General features: G+C 32.9%; 2 protein-coding genes across 2 annotated transcripts in view; both read left to right on the forward strand.

The window, feature by feature from the left end:
- LOC136846271 (variable charge X-linked protein 3B-like) overlaps nucleotides 1-2,753 on the forward strand; it is a 3,846-nt gene extending 1,093 nt beyond the window's left edge. The window contains exons 2-3 of the mRNA XM_067117079.1: nucleotides 2,131-2,272; nucleotides 2,383-2,753. Of these exons, the coding sequence (XP_066973180.1) occupies nucleotides 2,131-2,272; nucleotides 2,383-2,753 (513 nt within the window). The remainder of the gene's footprint in view (nucleotides 1-2,130; nucleotides 2,273-2,382) is intronic.
- A 15,858-nt stretch (nucleotides 2,754-18,611) lies between these two features.
- Nucleotides 18,612-25,552, forward strand: LOC136846272 (variable charge X-linked protein 3B-like). Its single transcript, XM_067117080.1, has 3 exons — nucleotides 18,612-18,692; nucleotides 24,971-25,112; nucleotides 25,209-25,552. Exons 1-3 carry the CDS (start codon nucleotides 18,612-18,614, stop codon nucleotides 25,550-25,552), a joined length of 567 nt encoding a protein of 188 aa, XP_066973181.1.
- Nucleotides 25,553-26,310: the final 758 nt, after the last annotated feature.

A 26,310-nucleotide genomic window follows, 5' to 3' on the forward strand; every position in this document is an offset into this window, starting at 1 on the left:
TTTGTTTGTCGCAACTGCTGTCAGTCGTTCACTTCCGTTCTTTTTTCGCATCTAAGAAACTGCGGAACCGAGTGATGTCCATTACCTCATTGTCTCTTATTAAACGAAATCCTGCCAGGGTTTTTATATATTACGTTATTTCGCTCTTGTCATATCATTTACGCCAGTGTTTGGAGAAATTTTGTTCTATATTGGAGAATTACTTGGATTTGTAATATATGCATACACACACATATGTACTGATATATATATAAAAATATATATATATATATATATATATATATATATATATATATATATATGTGTATGCATAACATACATACATACATTATATATATATATATATATATATATATATATATATATATATATATATATATATATATATATATACATACATACATACATATATATATATATATATATATATATATATATATATATATATATATATATATATATATATATATACATACATACATATATATATATATATATATATATATATATATATATATATATATATATATATATATATATATATATATATATATATATATATATATATATATATATATGTGTGTGTGTGTGTGTGTAATGTGTATTGTATACATAACATACATACATTTATATATATATATATATATATATATATATATATATATATATATATACATATACATATATATATATATATATATATATATATATATATATATATATATATATATATATATATATATATATCAGCTTTATATACAACCCACTGCAACCAATCACATAAACACTCGCACAAATAAATAAATATTCCTCTTAAAAATGTGTCATAATCATTTCATTTTCTCACCCCACCGATGCCAGCTGTCCTAATTAGAACATATTAATTATACAAATTAATCCAGGAAGCAGCCGATCGCGCCAAGATATTTACAGAAAATTATGAATTCAAATTAATTCCTGGATGAGAGAAATGTGTTCAACTTTTTATTTTTGGATAGAAGAAATTTTATATTAAGGGAAGCTTTTATAATCTGCTGAACATCGTTAATATGCTAAATTCTGGACGATAGTTTCAAACTGCATTAGTGGTGAGTCCATGAACTTTACGGAAAAATTTCTTCCTTAATAAAAGCTATTTTGGATTGCTGTTAAAAAGAGAGGATAGGCAGTGTATTCGAAAGTGATACTATTATTATTATTATTATTATTATTATTATTATTATTATTATTATTATTATTATTATTATTATTATTATTATTAAAACATTCTCCTAGTAGCACGAGTCTTGAAATGGAGAAACAAATTCAGTTATGCATGGGTACACATATTTTAAAACACATTTTGTAGATATATTATTATTATTATTATTATTATTATTATTATTATTATTATTATTATTATTATTATTATTATTATTATTATTATTATTATTATTATTATTCAGAAGATGAAGAATCCTATTCATTCGGAAAAAGCCCACCACAGGGGCCACTGACTTGAAATCCAAGCATCCAAATAATGTGTTCTTTAAAATGAAGTAACAGAAGATAAAAGGAAATACGGAAAGAAGAGATCTCACATATCTTAAAAGAAAAAAAAGTCAGCAAAGTAATAAAAAAATAAAAGAAAGAAAAAACCATTCCTTTTATTCTTGATTGTCAATACATTTCTTCTTTTGAAACAATTCGTGTTGGACACAAAGGTATATAGATTCTGCTGTTTCAAGAACCCAAATGGTTTTTTTTTTCTTAATTTATTTAAGAGCCATTTATGTATAGTTCGAGTTTTTCATGTCGTTACATTTCTGCTGGTTGTGTTTTCCTCTGCTTCCACATAACAGCTTTCTGGTGTTATTTGGGGTGTTATTATGAACCTCTCTCTCTCTCTCTCTCTCTCTCTCTCTCTCTCTCTCTCTCTCTCTCTCTCTCTCTCTCTCTCTCTCTCTCTCTCTCTCTCTCTCTCTCTCTCTCTCTCTCTTCGGCTGAACGACGAGGAACACTTCCGCTTTAAAGTGGCACCGTTTCTGGAACTCCGGTTCGCCTCAGGAGGGGTTGAGGGACGAGGAAGAACCATAATTTAAGGAACCAGAATTTGAGGAACTAGAGCAAGAGGAGCCAAACTAATTTAAGGAACCAGAATTTGAGGAACTAGAGCAAGAGGAACCAGAGTTTGGCGAACTAGAGTTTGAGGAACCAGAGGTTGAAGAACCAGAATTTGAGGAACCAATGTTTGAGGAACCAGAGTTTGATGAACCTGATTTGAGGAACCAGAGTTTGAGGAAGCATAACTTGAGGAATCAAAATTAGAGACCCCAGAATTTGAGGAACCAGGGTTTGAGGAACTAGAGTTTGAGGAAGCATAATTTGAGGAACCAAAATTAGATAAACCAGAATTAGAGGAAGAAGAATTTGATGAACCACAGTTAGAGGAACCAGAAGTTGAGGAACCAGAGTCTGAGGAACCAAAGTCTGATGAACCAGAGATTGAGGAGACAGAATTTGATGAACCAGATTTAGAAGAACCAAAGTTTGAGGAACCAGAATCTGAGGAACAAAAATTTGAGGAACCAGAGCTAGAGGACCCAGAGTCTGAGGAACCAGAGTCTGAGGAACCAAAGTGTGAGGAACCAAAGTTTGAAGAGACACAATTTGATGAACCAGAATTTGAGGAACTAGAATTTGAGGAACCAAAGTTTGAGGAACCAGAATTTGATGAACCAAAATTTGAGGAACCAAAGTTTGAGGAACCCTAGTCTAAGGAACCAAAGTCTGAAGAACCAAAATTTGAGGAGCCAGAATTTGATGAAGCAGAATTTGAGAAACCAGAATTTGAGGAACCAGAGACTAAGGAGCCAGAGTCTATGGAACCAAAGTCTGGGGACCAAAGTTTGAGGAGCCATAATTTGATGAAGCAGAATTTGAGGAACCAGAATTTGTGGACCAAAATGAAAGGAACAAAAGTTTGAAGAACCAGAGTTTGAGGAACCAAGAGTTGGCGAGAACAGAAGGCGGAGAGAAAGTGAGGAAAGATGCTAAAAGATGGGAATTAGCTAAAGGAATAAAGAATGAGAAGAACAGGGAGCAAGAAGGGGAAGAATAGAAGAGGAGGAAGAAAAAATAAGGGGCAGAAGGAAGACGAGGAAGAAAATAACAGGAGGAATGCCTTGGGGGCAGAAGAAGAAGAAGGAAAAATTGAACATGTACAAAAATTGAGATAAAAACAGAAAAAAAAGGATTGAAATTTACAATTTCTTCAATAGATTTCAATTTAACTATCTATTTATTATTATTATTATTTATTATCTGTGCATATTTATACGACATTTAATCATATTCTTGCAATACGCCTTGACAAACTGAGTAAAAAAATGCGTAAAACAAATAAGCTAAATTAATAATGACTGTATCTCACTTTCCCGATGAGAAGAGAGTTTGACCCGCCCCAGTTTGGGCAGTTCAATGAGAGAGAATTTGGGGCTTAATTAAAGAGCTTTAACTTCCTTCAGAGATGCTCTGAAGTAGTTCCTCCTCCGACTTTGATGCGAGGCAGGATTGCTCGAGAACCGTTGTTTACTTTCAATTCTGATATGTGTACAGTGCACGCACATAAAAAAAAATATATATATATATTTATAAAAAATATATATATATATATATATATATATATATATATATATATATATATATATATATATATATATATATATATATATATATACATATATATATATATTGTGAGGTGTAATGGTTATTTTGGTGGAGCAATCTTGTTCTAGTTGTTCCCTTGTTTCACCTGCACTCTTGTGTTTTTTTACTTGGTGGCGAGATGACTTCTGTCACGGGGTGGCTGACAGCGGCAGTCAGGTTCTGGGTGGCAGGCAGAGCGGTTCCTTGGCGACACTCAGCCAAGAGGGCAGCAGCAGCAGCAGCGTGTTTTGATAGAGCAGCGGGAAGTCACTTTGTTGGGTAACAGGTGTGATGGACCTGTTTACTTCGGCAGGAGGATGAGGACCTCTACATCTGTGTGTTTTGATTTCTTCAGTAGCAGGAAAGGGTAAAAAGACTATCTCGACTTGTCGGCGAGTTCATGTGTTGAAAATGTGCTCCTGTTTTGACAGCTAATTGCTGTTTTCGAGGGTTCAACCGATTACATCTGGTTATCTCTATCCTGTTGGCGGTAAAAGACTGCCTCGACAATTCTTCGGAATTCGTCAGTGTTTTTGTTTTATGCTGCTTTGGTGATATGTGTCACTGTTATTGTTATGCTGCCTATTTTTGAGCTTCTCATTGATTTAACTGAACGTGTTATTGTGTTAATATAATGACTTTATTTCATTGTTATTATTTAATGGTGTAGAGCAAGTGTATGGCTCTGGAAATGATTTGCTGCTTGCATTTATATTTTGAATTTGATGTTCACTGATTTCTGGCGCTGCTGTTAGGCATTTATTTTCTTTTATAAATGTTTATTGTTCTGAATGTTGACTATTAGAAATTATTTAATGATTCATTTATTTGAGTTTAAATGGTATTTATGTAAGTGACCATTTCGTGTATTTTGGCCACCCAGAACCTGAACTCACTTGCACATAATGTATACTATTTTGTATAATAAACTAGTTTTAAGGTCGTTTGATTGTTTTGTTAAGTTACCTCCTCTTTTGTTTGTAGCCACTGCTGTAGGTCATTCCAGTCCCGTTCTTTTCTTGAATCTAAAATCCTGCGGAATCGAGTGCTGTCCATTACATTTATTAACTATCTCTTTTATTAAATGAAATCAAAAGTAAAAGAGAGAGGGAGAGAGAGAGAGAGAGAGAGAGAGAGAGAGAGAGAGAGAGAGATGAGAGGAGAGAGACTGTAGACCAAAGGTTTTTTTATTACGTTATCATACCATTTACATATGATGTTACTGGAGGGGAAGTTATTTCTATATTGGAGGGAATTACGTACATAAATACACACTAACCCATATACTGTATGTATGTATGTGTCACACAGAAGAGAAGCACACACATATATATATATATATATATATATATATATATAGGGTTATATATTTTATATGAGAGATATCATACTTCATTTAGAAGACATTAAGAAGAATATATATATATATATATATATATACACACATATATAGGCCTATATATATATATATATATTATGTGTGTGTGTGTGTAGTGTAGCCAGAAAAAGAAATTAGATAGAAATAAGAGAGAGAGAGAGATAAGATCCTGAATAGTATTCTAAAATAGAAATATAGCAAAAGTAGATTCAAGAGAAGAAGAGAAAAAGAGACAGAGAGAGAGTAAGACAAAGAATAAAAGTGGAAGCAGAGAGAATATACTAAAGCTGTTGTTATTGCTGTGGACTACAAATATGATGATTATAAGTAAAATATATTCTTATATACGAACTCATAAACAGTGAGCGAGTATATCGCGCCTAAAGCCAGTAAAACCAGATGTAAATGGTTGAACAAGTGAAGTCTTGTAATTATAAAAACCAAGTCATTTATTTAAAAGCACAGCCAAAAAGCTAACATCAAAAGAAAATTTTTATGAAATTCTCAGCGATTTCAAAACGATTTTCAAAAAGAAATGAAAGGTTCCATGAAGTCTGGGGCTGGAAAAGCGGGGTCATTTTTCCCCACCTGACCAAACACGATTTTTGGGGAGGGTCTTCGGTCGAACGACTCTCCAAGATCATCGGTTCAATCAAGTCCGTTCTAATTATTTGACGTTATTTGAAAAATATTAAAATTACCTCCTATAGTAAATATCCAGCTAATCAACTGATTTGAGGAGGATAAAGATAAATCCGTTCCAATAACGGACTTTGTGATGGGAGGTGGCAAAAATTGCTAAATAACAAGAAATCCAGGGTTCAAAACACTCGTAGAACTGAACAGAAGGTGAAAGTTTCTATTGAGCCCTGAAATAGGGAGACTAAACGTCCTTCCCTCCTGCCGGATAAAATACCGGAATGGTCTTAATCAAACCGTTTTCTTTTCCATCTTGAAGAGGAACCGTTCCTTATAACGCTCGGAAGAGGGAATTTCACACTTCTTCTCTGTGATATCTTTAAAGTATAAAATATTCCAATTATTAAAGTGTTTAAATAATTTCTACAGTATTTCAATATTTATATCTATAAGACTCTGAGGATATTCTACTTCAAGTTTCGTCAATTTATCTTAAGAATTTGTTAGAAATCTTTTCCATCCAAAAGTTTTGCATTTGTGACACAGATGTCTTGTTTGAGAATATTTTGGAAGACTAAAGTGAATGACAATATATGTTTACGAGACTACTAATAACAGGTCATACACATACACAATCATTTTATTAAAATAAATGTGGAACTTAAAAGAGGTTATACTGGCCATCGAAAATATACACATCTGGTAAACAAGTAACAAGTACACATATATATACATATATATATATATATATATATATATATATATATATATATATATATATATATATATATATATATATATATATATATGTGTGTGTGTGTGTGATGTGTGTGTGTGTGTTTATACGCGAAGTATGTGTATTCTATAAATACCTCCACATGCTACTTTATACTCGAGTAAAACAGTCAGTAGCCAACATCCCCAACTGAAGACAGAACTCCCTTAAGAAGCACAAAATGGCATTAATTACATTGAGAATTCTCAAGCGAAAATGACAGGCAATAAATTTCGCCAGAGATATGAAAGAACAAGTAAAAAATCGCATGAAGTTTCTGAGGGCGAAAAAGCGAGTCATTTTCCCTACAGCATATAATCAAGGTCACCAAAAATAGATCTATCTTTCGGTGGTCTCGGTATAATGCTGTATGAGTCGGCCCATGACACTTTAACCACAACCGGTGGTGGCATATCCTATATCGTTGCCAGAAGCACGATTGTAATTAATTTAACCTTAAATAAAATAAAAACTACTGAAGCTAGTGGGTTGTAATTTGGTATGTTTGATGATTGGAGGGTGGATGATCAATATGCCAATTTGCAGCCCTCTAGCCTCAGTAGTTTTTAAGACCTGAGGGCGGACAGAAAAAAGTGCGGACGGACAGACAAAGCCGGCACAATAGTTTTCTTTTCAGAAAACTAAAAAGAAATAAGGAAACCTCCGGATAGTCAATGTGTGACATCCCATGACTCCGGGGGGGGGGGAGCCAAAAACGCCCACCAGATTCTAACGGGAAGCGAGGAGGAATTCAAGTCCCTCTCTCGTATTCCTTAACAAATCCACTAAAGGTAGATTCATTAACGTATTCTTCCCAGCAGGGATTTATTTATTGTTTTGACGTGTGCTCAGTGTAGGATTAGCCCCGGATTCTGTGCTGATTGGGTGGCGTTTGCATATCTGAAAAGTCAGGTGTGATTGAAGCCTCCTTCGGAATATTTCGGCTTTGATAAAGGTTCGGTTTTGTTATATTTATTTCAGGAGTTTTATGATGAAAGAAAGTTTTTATTCGTAATATTCTTTATATATTTAGGACTTTTATTTTCAGGGTCACTGTAAACCTACAATGATTTATAATGAATTAACTAAAAAAATTGACACAAACTAAAATACTAATGTGTCTTTTAAGAAATTATGCCAAAAAGTTGATTCAGTAATATATATATGTATATATATATATATATATAATATATATATATATGATTCATATGTCTATATATGAGAATATTTTATACTTTAAGTGAATAAGAGGCTCATTAGCTGTTTGAATGTAACTACTAGTAAATAGAGAAACAATTTAATCTTATGTTGAACCGATAACTGTAAAGTTAGAGAGAAGAGGTTTTCTCAGTAGCCGAATTCATTTTGACATTTAGATGTATCAGTGATTATTATTTCATCACTTATATATATATATATATATATATATATATATATATATATATATATATATATATATATATATATATATATATATATATATACACATATATATATATATATATATATATATATATATATATATATATATATATATATATATATATATATATAAATAAATATGAAATAACAATTACTGGTATATTAACATTTATATAAAATGAATGGCTACTGAGAAAAATTCCGATCGATTTCTTGACTTTACCAGCTATCGGTTCAACTTAATATGATTAAATTGTTTCTATATTTACCTGAGTTACTTTCACGTAAACTAATGCAGAATAAAGTAACATTGCAGTCTGTACACACACACTAACATATTAAATAAGTTTTCTCAGCTTCACTCAGAAAGGAAGAATTTTCAAAGAAAAACATTGAAATCGTAGTCATTCAAAACGTAGGCCTATATCTTACACAACTATGTTATATCAGAGACCATAGAACCTTCACGGGAATTGTGACTCTCTTTGTAACGTTCACTCAGTCATGTTTAAAGTTCACTCAAACGCTAAATCTCTTTTAGACCGATAAAAGCAGAACAGAAACTCGATACCTGAAGTTGAAGCATTTCTAAACAGACGAACTTTTACGGAACCGAACGATACACCTGAAACTTTTTCTAATTCTTTTCAGTTGGCTCAAACTTACTTCAGCGAATGGAAGGCTCCTTTTGTAAGTAAACATCCATCGCTTCTGAGGCGATTTACGTATAAAGGAAGAAAAAACTGGGGCAGGAAAGTTTAAACAAAAATCTTGTTTATCTAAGAATCCGGTTTCCGCTGCGTCTAGTCGAAAGGCGTGTGTATTTCATTCATAAAAGAATCTATATATTTTTTTTATGCAAGAAGTATTTTTACTTGTTGTGGAGGGGGAAAATTCTGATGTATTTGATTTCAGTCGTATTTTTTGCCTCACAGTTTTTTTTTGTTTTTTTCAATCGGTGAAAGGCAGAAGAGAAAAACACGTTGAAACAAGCAGGGAAATGGCACAAACTTTTCTAAAAGGCGGAGTTAGACGTTGAACAGCAAAATAAAATCCTAGAAAATAAAAGACTGAGTAGAAGGATCTAAAGGTGGAACTGGGAGCTGCAATGTTATCCTTTTAAAATGATGTCAGAGGTGTTGAACAGCAAGGCTGGATGAATGGAAGACAAGTAAAAGGCTAAAAGACCAGCTGTTTTTATTTTGATGTATATTCATGTGAGGGAAGTTTAACTAAAAAACACCAGAAATAGTAATGCCTACAGTGCAGACCTGATTGTGTCACTGGGCAGAAAAAGTGCGGACGGACACACACACACACACACAGAGTTTTCCTGTTTCAGAGAAATAAAAGAAAAAGGAAACAAGTTGGAGATAAAATCAATTATTTAAGACATCTGAATGACTTCCTGTGTTTTTTTTTCTTTTTTTACTTATTTAGTTTTTTTGTTTGGGGTGGGGGTGGGGAGGGGAAGAATTCAGGTCCCTTATCTCTCAGAAAAGTTTTCTTTGGCTGAAGCGATCCACTCCATGTGTAGAATTCATTAACAGTAAATCTTACAATCCTTTGCCAGAATGGCGCCCTTTTTATTTATTGTTCCTGACTGCCCAGTTCATGATCTTTATCATTCAAATGTTTTACTCTTTCGGATTTTGTTTCTGAATGGGTGGGGATTTCAGTGAATTTCTGAAATAGGGATTCTTCTTGAGGGTGGACAGCATTTCTGAATTGGCATTAAAAACAGCCATTTAATCAGGAAGAAGGCATTTTATTCACATTTAGCGAACACATTTTTTTATTATCAAACAAATCTTTGAACATCAAAGGAATTTTATGATAGCCTTTTCGAACAGCATTTATTTTTTTCCCTTTCCAACGACCTTCAGCTCCAGTGATTTTAACATTTTGAGCATCTTTTAACAATATTAAACTTTCGAAAGTTTTTTTTCACTGCAACAGCATTTTAAAGACAGAAGTCATTTTAACAGCCCCAAACAAGAACAGCATTTGTGGGTATCTTCGAACAGCATTATAATAGCCCTTTCAAACAGCATTTTAACACACTGGGACAAAAGATTTTAGAAGAGAATTTCCCAGCATCGATATTCTTAAGAACAAATTTTTAAACAATGCTTTTAATTTACGAATAGCAAAATTTTAACTCAAAGGCTTTCCTTTTTTTTGAACAAAACAAAATCCTTTATTAATTCAAAGAAAAGATATGATGACAGAAATTTACTAGAAACGAACATCATTTTAGCAAACAAAAACTTTAATATTCGAACAGCATTTCTGAACAAATTAGACCACTTTAACAGCCTTTGAACAGCTTATTAACAGCACTTTTCACAATATTACCAACATCTTTCAAGAGTCATTTTTAGACCTCATAACAGCAATCGTTGAACAGGAACTAATTCTCAGCTTTTGAGCAGCACTTTTCTGGATTTTAACAGCATCTTCACACAACAGTTTCAGACAGCATCTTTTAGACAACCTTTTTTTAACAACACTTTCACAGAATTTCTTTTATAGCACTTTTATAGTTTTCACAACATTTTCTAAAACAACGTTTGTGACCCATTTTAGCTGTATGTAAAAATTATTCTGTAAAGAGAAAATTGCAATAAAGCTCCATCAAAAGTCTAAAGACACAGACAGCCAGACAGACAGACAGACAGACAGACAGACAGACTATCACAGCTATTAGTGTTTTACAGACAGACAGACTTTCTCCTGCAAAGGTGGACAAACAATTTCAAACACAGGCACTTTATATATATTGTGTTATATATATATATATATAAATATATAGTATATACATATACATTAGATACAGAATACAATAAGAAAATGATGAATTAAACGAAGGGGAATATTATATTCCCAGGAGGAGGAATGAAAAATGTTTTCTTTAAAATGTTTCAGTGGACCCTCAAAAATTCTAAGACGATCTAGTTGATCTGCCGTTTACCAGAGATCGATTGAACATATAATAAGACATGTTCATTTGTTTAAATATATGACCTATGTCACATTCACGTAACCTAATGCAGAATAAATAACATATATAATCCATATGTACACACATATATACTGTACATATTTAAACAAGTTCTCATATATCATATCCAGAAAGAAACCTATTTCAAAATATATTGAAATTTAGCCACTCAAAATACAGGCCATATACAAACATCTACAAAGGTTATATCAAGTGCTCTCTCTCTTTCTCTCTCAGGAATCTTGACTCTCTTTCTAACTCTCTCTCATTCTCATTTTCATTTTTTAAAGTCTCACCATTAATCACACAAATTCTGTAAACATTGGAGAATTGCCATAAATTGACGTTCATTTGTTTCCAGTGACCTGAATCTTTCTTTTAGCGGAATAATAATTCATCCCCGTCTTTCATTCATCTTGATCTAACCCCCTCTACTGTAATTATTTCAGTTGGGCTTCAATTTACTCTCGTAACATTTTCTCTTTTATTTTTGTGGAAAAGTTTGAATTCTTGAACATCCAACGTCGCTTCTGAGGCGATTTACATTTATAAGGAAAAAAAAATATATATATATATAAATATTTAAACAAAAATCTTGTTTATCTAAGATATCCGGTTTTCGCTAATTATGTTTCTAGTCGAAAGGCGTGTATATTTCATTCATAAAAGAATCTATATATAATTTTTCATGCAAGAAGTATTTTTACTTGTTGTGGAGGGGGAAAATTCTGATGTATTTGATTTCAGTCGTATTTTTTGCCTCACATTTTTTTGTGTTGGTTTTTTTCTAATCGGTGAAAGGTAGAAGAGAAAAAACACGTTGGGGGAAGTGGCCTCTTTTCTAAAAGGCGGAGTTGGAGAGGTTGAACAGCAAAATAAAGGGATACCAGAAAATAAAGGAGTTGAGTACAAGGATCTTAAGGTGGAACTGGGAGAAAACATCACAGTTATCCTGAAAAGTTATAGTCAGAGGTGTTGAACAGCAAGGCTAAAGCAAGGACCAGGGAATGGGAGACAGGTAAAAGGCTAAAAAGTTGGGGTAGCTAGGCCGCAGGGATGCTAAAAACACCCAATAGTAATGCCTACAGTGCACCACGTGAGGTGCACTGACGGCACTAGCTCTCTATTAGGCCTATATATATACTCACATACACACACACACACACAGTCCTGTTTCAGGCAGAGATATCGAACAAGAGGAGAGACAAGTCTGAGATAAAACCAATTTTTAAGACACTGAAAGATTCCCGGTTTTTCTTTTTTTTTTTTACTTATTTATTTTTTTATGGGGTGGGGGGTGGGGGAGGGGAAGAGATTCTTCGTCCTCTTATCTCGCTCAGAAAAGTTTTCTTTTGAGAAGAAACGATTCCTCATCTTTCTCCTTGTGTCGAATTCGTCTTCTTAATGGACAGTAAATCCTACAATCCTTTTCCAGAATGGCGTTTATTTATCTCTCTCTCTCTCTCTCTCTCTCTCTCTCTCTCTCTCTCTCTCTCTCTCTCTCTCTGCCCGTTTCATGCTTTATCATTCAAATGTGTTTTACTCTTTCTTCATTTTTGTTTCGCGGTCACGAAATTCTCAGAGAATTTCTGAAAGAAGGGATTCTTCTTGAGGGTGGACAGCATTTCTGAACCGCATTTTCGAACAGCATTTAACAGCGCTTTCGAACGGCATTTTAACACATTTTCGAACAGAATTTTTAACGGCATTTTCAAACTGAATCTTTGAACATCATTTTTGCACATTTTAATAGCATTTTTTATATATATTTCCAAGATAGGTTTAACATTTTCAACACAGCATTTTAACAGCATTACTTTTACAACGAATAGCATTTCGAACAGCATTTTCGAACTGCATTTTAATAGCCCTTTCAAACAGCATTTTAACAGCACTTTCGAATAGCATTTTAAGAGAATTTCCGAAGAGCATTTTAACAGCACTTTCGGACAGCATTTTTAACATCATTTTTAATAGCATCTTTTGACAGCATTTCCGAATAGCATTTTAACAGCACTTTCGAAAAACAGTTTGATAGCATTTACGATTTTAATAGCACTTTCGAACATCATTTTTAACAGAATTTCCTAACAGCATTTTAGCAGCTCTTTCAAATATGATTTTAACAGCACTTTTGAACAGCACTTCTGAACAGCTTATTAACAGCACTTTCGAACAGCATATTACCAACATCTTTCAAGAGCATTTTTAGTATTTCATAACAGCATCTTTGAACAGGAACTATTAACAGCATTTCGAGCAGCACTTTAACAGCATTTTAACAGCATCCTCACACAACAATTTCGGACAGCATCTTTTAACAGCGTTTTTAACAACACTTTCTCACAGAATTTTAACAGCACTTTCGAACAGCATCTTTTCACGACATTTTCTAACAGCGGACGATGTGTACCCATTTGTAGCTGGGTGGACAAAATAGATTCCTCAGTAAAGAGAAAATTAATCACACAGAATCCAAAAGCCTAAAACAGACAAACAAAGGCCATTACTAATCATCACCCAACTTGACCCCGGCAAAGTAAAACAAAAGAATCAGGCGCTGCGGCAGCATATACAGAATACATTAAGATACAGAATACATTAAGATACAGAATACATTAAGATACAGAATACAATAAGAAAAAGCTCTGGACTTATGAGGGGAAGAGGAATATTCCATATTCCCAGAGGGAGGAATGAAGGGCGCTTGGAATTCTTTAGAGTTTCGAGTGGACCCTCAGAAGCCTCCCTAAGACGTTCCTAGTTGAGGGAAAGTCTGGGAATGCGAGAGAGAGAGAGAGAGAGAGAGAGAGAGAGAGAGAGAGAGAGAGAGAGAGAGAGATATGATATATACATACATACATACTGTATGTATTTTATATGTATATATCTATATATATATATATATATATATATTATATATATATATATATATATATATATATATATATATATATATATATATATATATATATATATATATATTATATATATATATATATATATATATATATATATATATATATATATATATATATATATATATATATATATATATATATATATATATATATATATATATATATATATATATATATATATATATATATATATATATATATATACATATATACACACATACACACATATATATATACACACATACACATCCAAACATTAAGCTACAAATGTCGTTTAATCTCTCTCTCTCTCTCTCTCTCTCTCTCTCTCTCTCTCTCTCTCTCTCATTTTGGTTTTCCTAATTTTCCTTCCGAAAGTCTAAGGGGCCATTAATCAGCCCACACGGAACCGTAAACATTGGCGAATTACCATAAATATGACGTTCGTTTCTTTTCAGTGGCCTGAATCTCATCGGTTCATTCATGTATAATAATTATATCATATATCGTCTTTCTCGTTTATTCATCTTCATTGAATAACCCTCGGTGTTATATCTGTTGGTATATATATATGCCTCTATATAACATTATATATATATATATATATATATATATATATATATATATATTTATATATATATATAATATTATATATCATCATCCAGGTGCCATATATATACGTATATGGCTCGAATATCTATATATATATATTCCTCCAGTCATCATATCCATCCATATATTTTTGTCCAGGTTTCCTCTTGGCCGACTTATATTTACAGGAATATTCTAGTTCTTGTGGGACGGATAAACCGCATTTGTCTAATCTCACTGAAGCCAAAATCTTCTCAATGCCTACTCTCTCTATACCTGAAGGGATTTAAGCATGGGTTAACCACATTTTGCCTATAATATCCTATATATATATATATATATATACAACAATATATATATATATATATATATATATATATATATATATATATATATATATATATATATATATATATATATATATATATATCCTTCCTTCGTTCGTGGTCATAAATAAACAAGTAAAAGGTACGCCGAAGTTTTCTGTACGTCGTATAGTGCTGTATGAAACTCTCAGCCGCGGCCTATGAAACTTTCAGCCACGGCCCGGTGGTAGTCTGTGTTGTTGGCACCTATATCGGTGCCAGAAGTACGTTTATGGCTAACTTTAAGCTTAAATAAACTAAAAACTACCGAGGAGGCTAGAGGGCTGCAATTTGGTATGTTTGATGATTGGAGGGTGGATGATCAACATACCAACTTGCAGCCCTCTAGCCTCAGTAGTTTTTAAGATCGGAGGGCTGAGAGGGAAAAGTGCGGACGGACAGACAAATAGCCATCTCAATAGTTTTCTTTTACAGAAAACTAAAAACTAATTTTCAAAATGAAATGCTTCTCTCTCTCTCTCGTCATCAGACTTTTGTCTCGTCTTTGTGCTTTCATTCTATTTTCTTATTCTTGTTTTTGTTGCAATGCATCGGAATTTACAGGAAATCTAAAAGAAAAGGATAAAGAGAGGAAAAACCAAATTCTGTGCATAATGGAGAGAAGACTTGAGAGGAGGAGGAAAAAAAAAAAAAAAAGATCATTTCAAAACTCGCTATTTTATGTGAGTAATTATCCGACTCGAGAACGTCTGAATTTACAAGAAATCTAAAATAAATAAATAAATAAACAAAGGATAATGGAAGGAAAACCCCAATTCTATCCCTAATGTAGAGAAGACTTGAGAGAGGATAAAAATATAATTTCGAACCGAGCTATTTTCTGTAAGTAATTTTCCGAGCAGAGAAACGACCCAACTTGGGGAGATAATTCGCGCCGTTTCTGCAGTTCTCGGAGAGAGAGAGAGAGAGAGAGAGAGAGAGAGAGAGAGAGAGAGAGAGAGAGAGAGAGAGAGATCTTTCTTCTTCTCCGGTTCTTGAAGATTTTTGAAGACCCCAGTTGTTTTGTGGGTGGGTGGGCGTTGGGGGGAGGGGGTTGGGAAAAGGGGGACCGTTGGGAGAATTCAGTCTTCAAAGGTCGTTATAAGAAGAGATGCTGAATTACGATGCAACTCTTTATCATTAACTATAATTCTGCTGAAGTTAAATTAATCTCTCTCTCTCTCTCTCTCTCTCTATAAGAGGGCTGCATGTATAATATATATATATATATATATATATATATATATATATATATATATATATATATATATATATATATGTATATGATGATTGGAGGGTGGATGACAACATACCACTTTGACAGCCTCTCAAGTAGTTTTTAAGATCGAATGAGAAGAACTGGATTGAGACAAAAAATAGCCATCTCAATAGTGGCGTTTCTTACTGAAACCGTTGAAAACTGGATTTTCAAAGTGAAATGAAGTTTCAATCTGGCGGTCGCGTTTCTCGAAATTTCTGGCTTTGTTTAGAAGTATTTGTCTTTCATTCCATTTTCTTATTCTTGCATTTTTTTTTTAATTGCATCTGAATTTACGTGAAATCTAAAAGAAAAGGATGAAAAAAGATGATTTTTTAGCTCATATTCTAATATAATGAAGAGAAGAGTTTGAAGAAATACGATCTTGTAAAAAGCTTCTTCTTTTGATTTAATTTCGTTAAAACTTTATTTTAGGAGATAAGGGTTCTTTTGAATGTTTTTTTATCAAAAATCTTTGTCTGAGTGGGATCCTCTGAGTATATTTTTTTTTTTTTTCCGTTGCGTTTGGGGGATGATTTCATTCTTGGGAAGATGATAGAGTTCGTTAATAATTAGGCGGATAAAAATAAATAAATAAAAAGGATGGAAGTTTTTTCTAATTGAAGATTTTCAGAGAATAATTTTAGAGAAGGATAAAAATAAACTTGTATGAAAATGGGCTCAGATTTTCTGTAGAAGTAATTTTCATGTTGACAGAAATTTTTGACCATACATACAATTGGGAGATCCAGGAAATAAATGAGATTTCTTGCAGTTCTAAAGAGAGAGAGGAAGAGAGAGAGAGAGAGCTGAGAGAGAGATCTTTCTTCTTCTCCGGTTCTTGAAGATTTTGAAGACCCCAGACAGCAAGGTGGGTGGGCGTTGGGGAGGGGGTTGGGAAAAGGGAGGCTGGGAGAATTCAGTCTTCAAAGGTGTTATAAGAAGAGATGCTGAATTACGATGCAACCCTTTATCATTAACTGTAATTCCCCTTAGAAATGTTTGATCAAACTGCTGGTAATCCTCTTGGCATTTATATATATATATATATATATATATATATATATATATATATATATATATATATATATATTATATATATATATATATACATTATATACAGTATAAATATATATGTATGTATATATATATACTCTCAAGTATATGTCTCTTCGTGAATGACAGAACTGAATGATATAAGGGCGCGCAAGAGCGCTTCCGCTGAACGACCGTTGATTGGTCGTAACTGGATGTTGCCCAGAGTGAAATGAAGTTACAATTGACGCTTGAGAAATTTCTGGCTGGACTTTTGAAGATATTTCTCATCTCATTTTGATTCACATTAAGAAAGCTTTTGTTTATATTCATTCTACATTCTACGTGAAGCAAAACACTGATGAAAAAATTATGATTTTAGCTCATATGTCTAATACCAAGGACCGGAAAAGTTTGAAGAAATACGATGAAAAGTCTGACTTCTTTATTTTGAGGCCACGATAAGGCAGTTTCTGCTCGAAGTGGCCGAATACTTCGCTGATATCACAAACTTTTCCTGAGAGATCGGCTGAGATTTTTTTTTGGGGGGGGGCGGTTGGGGGGGGGGGAAGATTTCGTATCTTCTTGGGAAGATGATAGAGTTCGTTAGATTAGGCGGAAAGGAAAGAGGGAGGTTTTCATCGTAAGTTTTTTCAAAAAAGTTTTTTTTTAATTGAAGATTTTCAAGAATAATTTGTAGTTCCTGTAAATAGGAAATAAACTTGTATGAAAATGGGCTCAGAATTTGTATATGTAGAAGTATACGTCATGTTGACATGTATACATGACCATACATACAATAAAGGGATCCAGGAAATAAATGAGATGAATTAGAAAGATCTAAAGGCGGAACTGGGAGAAAACCCCACAGCTGCACTAAGGAGTATTAGTCAGAGAGGTCGGACAGCAAGACTGAAGGAAGGACTAGGGAAAGGAGGTAAAGTAAAAGGCTAAAAAGTGGGTGCAGCTAGAGGCCGAAGGGACCCTGTTAACGCCCCTTAGAAATGTTTTGATCAAACTGCTGGTAATCCTTTGGCATTTGTGATGTGGTCACTTTGGTTAAGGGAATATTTTAGATTTCACTTAATTGATTCCCTTGGTAGAAAGTTATGGCTGTCAGCTTGGCACAAGATCTGAAATAAGGAAAAAAAAGCGCATCACAGCTAACACGAAGAAATCCCAGAGAGTCTAAGAATTGGTTCCAAGTCTTCAGACCTTATGAAAACAGTGACAATGAATATCTAGATGGTTGGAGATATTATTATTATTACTAATTATTATTATTATCATTATTATTATTCAGATGATGAACCCCTATTCATATGGTACAAGCACACCAAAATGGCCACCGACTTGAAATTCAAGCTTCCAATGAATATGGAGCTCATTAGGAAGTAAGAGAAGGTAAAGGGAAATGCAGAAAGAGAGAAGAGATCTCACTTATGAGATAAAACTTTAAATACAAATCTCTCTCTCTCTCTCTCTCTCTCTCTCTCTCTCTCTCTCTCTCTCTCAGCGAAGCCTTCAAACTCCAGACCGAAGTCTCACAGCCTCGAAATGATCGCAGACTCAAGTCACACCTCGAGGACGGACAAAGTTCCTGAAAGCCAATTTGCCGACGATGGACGTCGTCACCGGGTGATCAGGAATTCGGGACGCGAACTGAGAATGTGGCCTGCGAGCTGTATTGATAGGCTATCCCTGGTTTTGGATTTTGCGAATGTAAAGCTCAATTTCCCCTTCCAAATCTACTTATCATCATTATTTTACTGCCCTAATATTTCTCTTTGCATTTCGATATATTTACTTTTCCTCTTTTAATAAGTTAGATCTCTCTCTTCTTTCTGTTCTTCCCTTTACATTCCTTTACTTTTTACTAATGAACACCACAATATTCTTAGGAAGCTCGAATTTCAAGTCAGTGGCCCCTGTGGTGGGCTTGTTCCATATGAATAGGGTTCTTCATGTTCTCAATAAAAATAAGATTATTAATAATAGTCTTGAATAGGATTCTTCATCTTCTCAATAAGAATAAGAATATTATTAAGGCTTGAATAGGGTTCTTCGTCTTCTCAATAAGAATAAGAATATTATTGAGGCTCGAGGCTTGAATAGGGTTCTTCATCTTCTCAATAAGAATAAGAATATTATTGAGGTTTGAATAGGGTTCATCTTTTCAATAAGGATAAGAATATTATTAAGGCTTGAATAGGGTTCTTCGTCTTCTCAATAAGAATAAGAATATTATTGAGGCTTGAATAGGGTTCATCTTCTCAATAAGGATAAGAATATTATTAAGGCTTGAATAGGGTTCTTCGTCTTCTCAATAAGAATAAGAATATTATTGAGGCTTGAGGCTTGAATAGGATCTTTCAATAAGAATGAATATTGAGGTTTTCATCTTCTTCTCAATAAGGATAAGAATATTATTAAGGCTTGAATAGGGTTCTTCATCTTCTCAATAAGAATAGGAATACTATTGAGGCTTGAATAGGGTTCTTCATCTTCTCAATAAATTATTAAGGCTTGTATAGGGTTCTTCATCTTCTCAATAAGAATAAGAATATTATTAAGGCTTGAATAGGGTTCTTCATCTTCTCAATAAGAATAAGAATATTATTAAGGCTTGAATAGGTTTCATCTTCTCTATAAGAATAAGAATACTCTTAAGGCTTGAATAGGGTTCTTCATCTTCTCAATAACCATTAGAATATCATTAAGGCTTGAATAGGGTTCTTCAAAATCTCACTAAGAACAAGAATATTATTAAGGCTCGAATAGCTTTCTTCATCTTCTCAATAAGAATAAGAATATTATTAAGGCTTGAATAGGTTTCATCTTCTCAATAAGAATAAGAATACTATTAAGGCTTGAATAGGGTTCTTCATCTTCTCAATAACAATTAGAATATCATTAAGGCTATGAAGAAGTCAGTTACTAGCAGACGAACTACAGACCTACCCGTTTCATATGAAGCCACAGATATCTCTCAACTTCTCCAATTCCTTAGACGTTTGTTAAGGAAACGTATCCAAAACTTTTGTGAAATCGAGAGGGAATGAGATGTCTTTGTGGTCTGAGAAAAAAAAAATTCTTATTATGTTACAACACGGAGGGGCCGCATTGCGTGGAACTGTTAATAAGTGAGAAGCATTTTTAAGTTACTGGACTTGATTAAATCTGCTACTTTAGAAATACTTCACATTATACAAATCAAAATTATGTACTTACAAAGAAACATAGTACTTATGGAAGGTGACGGCAAGAAAATATACCGTAGCTAGGAAAGTATGCTCTCTCTCTCTCTCTCTCTCTCTCTCTCTCTCTCTCTCTCTCTCCAACGCCTGGTAACAATTCGTCCACTGTGTACGAGCCAAAAACGGAAAAATAAACTCCAATATACAGACCTTTCCTATTTCGAAGCAATGTCAGGCACACCAACTACAGCAGTAAACTGTTGAGTTCTTGCAACAGAATAAAATAATGCACTCCAGTCTCTCTCTCTCTCTCTCTCTCTCTCTCTCTCTCTCTCTCTCTCTCTCTCTCCTGGGAAATGCAGATGGAAAATAACAACAAGGGAATTTGTAAAGTTGTAGATTTATATACGGGGTCCGTGATGAAACTTTTTTCGTTTTTTCTTACTTTGATTTTTGCTACGTCAAAGACTTTTAGTTTTTACCTTAAACTTTTAGACTTTTTGACTTCCAGACTTCCAGACTTTTGGAATTTCAGACCTCTAATCTTTTAGACTTCCAGACTAAAAATATTATCGAATTCACCATTTTTCTTAGTTCGATAATTGCTGCGTCAAAGACATTTCAGTCAGACGTTAAATCAAACGCATTCAGATACAACGAAGCAGTACGACCAATCTACTCGATGTAGAAAAGAGAGAGAGAGAGAAAAAAAAAAAATCTCGTCACAGCGTCAACAGCGCATCAGCGTTCAGTTCTGTTCCTGCGGAATTCATTCGCTGTAACCTACAATAGCTGCAGTAACCTTACTTGTATTTTTTTTTTTTAATCAAACTGCATTAATATAAAAAATTAAAGGGATTTTGATTATGCATTGCACAGTCACTTGATTCGGTGTTTTTGCATTACTTTTCTATTGTAAACACACTTTTAAATAATAATTGTCATGTACCTGAACACTTTTCAAACTAATGGTGAAAAGGAGGTTAACGAATGCTGTTTTACTCTCGAGTCCATATTTACAAAAACTACTTATATTTCGTGTTTACTTTTTTTTGACAGTATATATAATGATATACGTCAGTCATCAATAACTACAGCTGTTGCTGTTGTGGTGCCAGTTTTGGGAAATCAATCAATCAATCACGTTAGGTCACGATGGTTAGGATAAATAAAGTTCCCAGACGCATAAAGTTTCAGCAAGTGAATCTGGAAACCTGGAATAATAATAATAATAATAATAATAATAATAATAATAATAATAATAATAATAATAATAATAATAATAATATTACTATTATTAGCATTAACATTATTATTATTACACTATTAACAGCATATACAGTTTGAATAATAATAATAATAATAATAATAATAATAATATTTATTTTTTTATTTGTTTATGTATTTTCTTTTTTACTATCATCCTATTCGACTGGGTGGTTTTTATAGTGTGGGGTTCCGGGTTGCATCCTACCTCCTTAGGAGCTCATCACTTTTCTCACTTATTATTATTATTATTATTATTATTATTATTATTATTATTATTATTATTATTATTATTGATAACATATACAATTTTAATAATAATAATAATAATAATAATAATAATAATAATAATAATAATAATAAAGTACCCAAACTCTTATCTCTTCTTCCACCACTCCATTTCTCCTTCTTGGAGAGAAAAACTTAACGGAAAAAAAGGAATAATTCCCATGATAACAACGGCGCCGCCTCTCACAAAAGCGACCCAAGAATAATACTAATTCCGTCTTCTTTCAAAAGTTGTTATTGGCTGATGACGACGGCAGCTGGAAGGAACTGTTCATTCCTTTGGGGGGTTTTCTTCCCGGTTTTATCATCCAGTGAATAAGGTCAATCATTCCTCCTCCTCCTCCTCCTCCTCCTCCTCCTCCAGGAATCTGGAATCTTGATCAAAGGCGTCTGGTTCTATTGTGGTGATTCCCGCTGAGGAAATTCCGAATTTTGGGAATGATTCGGGCTTTCTGTTCCTTTCTGTTACCGCAAATTCCGATCAGGAGTTTGTGTGGTGTCTTGTGCGTCCTGAGAAGCGGATGAGAGAGTTGTGTTGCATCGTTAAAAAGGAAGTAAAGTGAATAAACGGTGAGGGAGAAACTTCTAATAGATGTGGTGAGTCTCACGCCGGCGACAGCTGGGAAAGTTTCTTCTTAATGAAGGCATTAACAGCGCCATTTTGGTTTCCAAATACCGCCCAGTATCCACAATCACATAATTCTTCAGTAAATCTAAATTAAACTCAAATCATAATAATAATAATAAACAATAATAATAATAATAATAATAATAATAATAATAATAAATCAATAAGAAAAAAAATGCGCCGAAGTTTCATCGGCGAAATCGAGTTTTCTGTACAGCATATAATGGTGTAAGAAACTCTCAGCCACGGCCAATGAAACTCTCAGCCGCGGCCCATGAAACTCTCAGCCGCAGCCCATGAAACTTTCAGCCACGGCCCGGTGGCGGCCTGTGTTGTTGGCACCTGTAGCGGTGCCAGACGCACGATCATGGCTAACTTTAACCGTAAATAAAATAAAAACTACTGAGAAGGCTCGAGGGCTACTATTTGGTATGTTTGATGGTTGGAGGGTGGATGAACAACATACCAATTTGCAGCCCTCTAGCCTCAGTAGTTTTTAAGACCTGAGGGCGGACATAAAATTAGTCATCTCAGTAGTTTCCTTTTACAGAAAACTGAAACGTATCTTTCTAATGAAATCTTAAAATATTACATACATATCACATATATATACATATAGTATCCAATATATACATATATATATATATATATATATATATATATATATATATATATATATATATATATATATATATATATATATATATATATATATATATATATATATATATATATATATATATATATATATATATATATATATATATATATATATATATATATATATATATATATATATATATATATATATATATATATATATATATATATATATATATATATATATATATATATATATATATATATATATATATATATATATATATATATATATATATATATATATATATATATATATATATATATATATATATATATATATATATATATGTATATATATATATATATATATATATATATATATATATATATATATATATATATATATATATATATATATATATATCAGCTTTTATATACAATATAATATATATATATATATGCAACCAGTCACATAAACTCTCACACAAATAAATAAATATTCCTCTTAAAAATATCATAACCATTTCATTTTCTCACCCCACCGATGCCAGCTGTCCTAATTAGAACATATTAAATATACAAATTAATCCCGGAAGCAGCCGATCGCGCCAAGATATTTACAGATAATTATGAATTCAAATTAATTCCTGGATGAGAGAAATGTGTTCAACTTTTTATTTTTGGATAGAAGAAATTTTATATTAAGGAAGCTTTTATAATCTGCTGAACATCGTTAATATTCTAAATTCTGACGATAGTTTCAAACTGCATTAGTGGTGAGTCCATGAACTTTACGGAAAATTTGTTATATTAATAAAAGCTTTTTGGATTGTTGTTAAAAAGAAAGAATTTAGCAGTGTATTATGAAATGATGGTCTAATATTATTATTATTATTAATTATTATTATTATTATTATTATTATTATTATTATTATTATTATTATTATTATTATTATTATTATTAATCAGCTTTAAATTACTGTACCTATACAAAAATAAATATTCTCCTCATCTCCATTTACTCAAAACTGATGCCAGCTGTTGAAAATTGGATAATAAACAAAATCGCGCCAAGATATTTACAGATAATTATTATTCAAATTAATGTATGGGTATAACTGTTTTATTTTTATTATATTTTAATCTTATGAACATTTTTGTAGTTTCAAACTGCATTAGTGGTGATCTTTACGGAAAATTAATAAAAGCTATTTTTACATAACCGTGGGAGTTATTATTATTCAAATTTATTATTATTATTATTATTATTATTATTATTATTATTATTATTATTATTATTATTATTATTATTATTATTATTATTATTATTATTATTCAGCAGATATTATTAAGAATCTATTCATTCGGAACAAGCCCACCACAGGTGCCACTGACTTGAAATCCAAGCATCCAAATAATGTGTTCTTTAAAATGAAGTAACAGAAGATAAAAGGAAATACGGAAAGAATAGATCTCACATATCATAAAAGAAAAAATCAGCAAAGTAATAAAAAAATAAAAGAAAGAAAAAACCATTCGCACTATTCACTTGATTGTCAATACATTTTCTCCTTTTGAAACAATTCGTGTTGGACACAAAGGTATATAGATTCTGCTGTTTCAAGAACCCAAATGGTTTTTTTTTTCTTAATTTACTTAAGAGCCATTTATGTATAGTTCGAGTTTTCATTTGTTACATTTCTGTTGGTTGTTTTTTCTCTGCTTCCACATAACAGCTTTCTGGTGTTTTTGGGTGTTATTCCCTCTCTCTCTCTCTCTGAACTCTCTCTCTCTCTCTCTCTCTCTCTCTCTCTCTCTCTCTCTCTCTCCTCGGCTGAACGACGAGGAACACTTCCGCTTTAAAGTGGCACCGTTTCTGGAACTCAGGTTCGCCTCAGGAGGGGTTGAGGGACGAGGAAGAACCATAATTTAAGGAACCAGAATTTGAGGAACTAGAGCAAGAGGAACCAGAGTTTGGCGAACTAGAGTTTGAGGAACCAGAGATTGAAGAACCAGAATTTGAGGAACCAATGTTTGAGGAACCAGAGTTTGATGAACCTGATTTGAGGAACCAGAGTTTGAGAAGCATAATTTGAGGAATCCAGAGGTTTGAGGAACTAGGGTTTGAGGAACTAGAGTTTGAGGAAGCATAATTTGAGGAACCAAAATTAGATAAACCAGAATTAGAGGAACAAGAATTTGATGAACCACAGTTAGAGGAACCAGAAGTTGAGGAACCAGAGTCTGAGGAACCAAAGTCTGATGAACCAGAGATTGAGGAGACAGAATTTGATGAACCAGATTTAGAAGAACCAAAGTTTGAGGAACCAGAGTCTGAGGAACAAAAATTTGAGGAACCAGAGCTAGAGGACCCAGAGTCTGAGGAACCAGAGTCTGAGGAACCAAAGTGTGAGGAACCAAAGTTTGAAGAGACACAATTTGATGAACCAGAATTTGAGGAACTAGAATTTGAGGAACCAAAGTTTGAGGAACCAAAGTTTGAGGAACTAATTTAAGGAACCAAAGTCTGAAGAACCAAAGTTTGAGGAAGCAAGAGTTTGATGAAGCAGAAGTTTGATGAAAACAGAATTTGAGGGAACCAGAATTTGATGAACCAGAATTTTGATGAACCAGAATTTGAGAACCAGAATTTGAGGAACCAAAGTTTAGAATTTGAGAGTCTGATGGAACCAAAGTCTGGGGGACCAGAAGTTTGAGGAGCCATAATTTGATGAAGCAGAATTTGAGGAACCAGAAGTGGACCAAAATGAAAGGAATAAAAAGTTTGAAGAACCAGAGTTTGAGGAACCAGAGTTATGAGAACAGAAGGCGGAGAGAAAGTGAGGAAAGATGCTAAAAGATGGGAATTAGCTAAAGGAATAAAGAATGAGAAGAACAGGGAGCAAGAAGGGGAAGAATAGAAGAGGAGGAAGAAAAATAAGGGGCAGAAGGAAGACGAGGAAGAAAATAACAGGAGGAATGCCATGGGGGCAGAAGAAGAAGAAGGAAAAATTGAACATGTACAAAAATTGAGATAAAAAACAAAAAAAAAGGATTGAAATTTACAATTTCTTCAATAGATTTCAATTTAACTATCTATTTATTATTATTATTTATTATCTGTGCATATTTATACGACATTTAATCATATTCTTGCAATACGCCTTGACAAACTGAGTAAAAAAGTGCGTAAAATAAATAAGCTAAATTAATAATGACTATATCTCACTCTCCCGATAAGAAGAGAGTTTGACCCGCCCCAGTTTGGGCAGTT

Source organism: Macrobrachium rosenbergii, chromosome 15, assembly GCF_040412425.1.
Source record: "Macrobrachium rosenbergii isolate ZJJX-2024 chromosome 15, ASM4041242v1, whole genome shotgun sequence".
NCBI lineage: Eukaryota > Metazoa > Arthropoda > Malacostraca > Decapoda > Palaemonidae > Macrobrachium > Macrobrachium rosenbergii.

What these genes read in the sequence shown, in the direction of transcription:
- LOC136846272 (XM_067117080.1), top strand. Translation starts at nt 18,612, where the DNA reads ATGATCGCAGACTCAAGTCACACCTCGAGGACGGACAAAGTTCCTGAA. An exon ending in ACGATGGACGTCGTCACCGG is followed by an intron (nt 18,693 to 24,970) that starts GTGATCAGGAAT and finishes CCATAATTTAAG; the next exon opens with GAACCAGAATTTGAGGAACT. An exon ending in ACCTGATTTGAGGAACCAGA is followed by an intron (nt 25,113 to 25,208) that starts GTTTGAGAAGCA and finishes AACCAAAATTAG; the next exon opens with ATAAACCAGAATTAGAGGAA.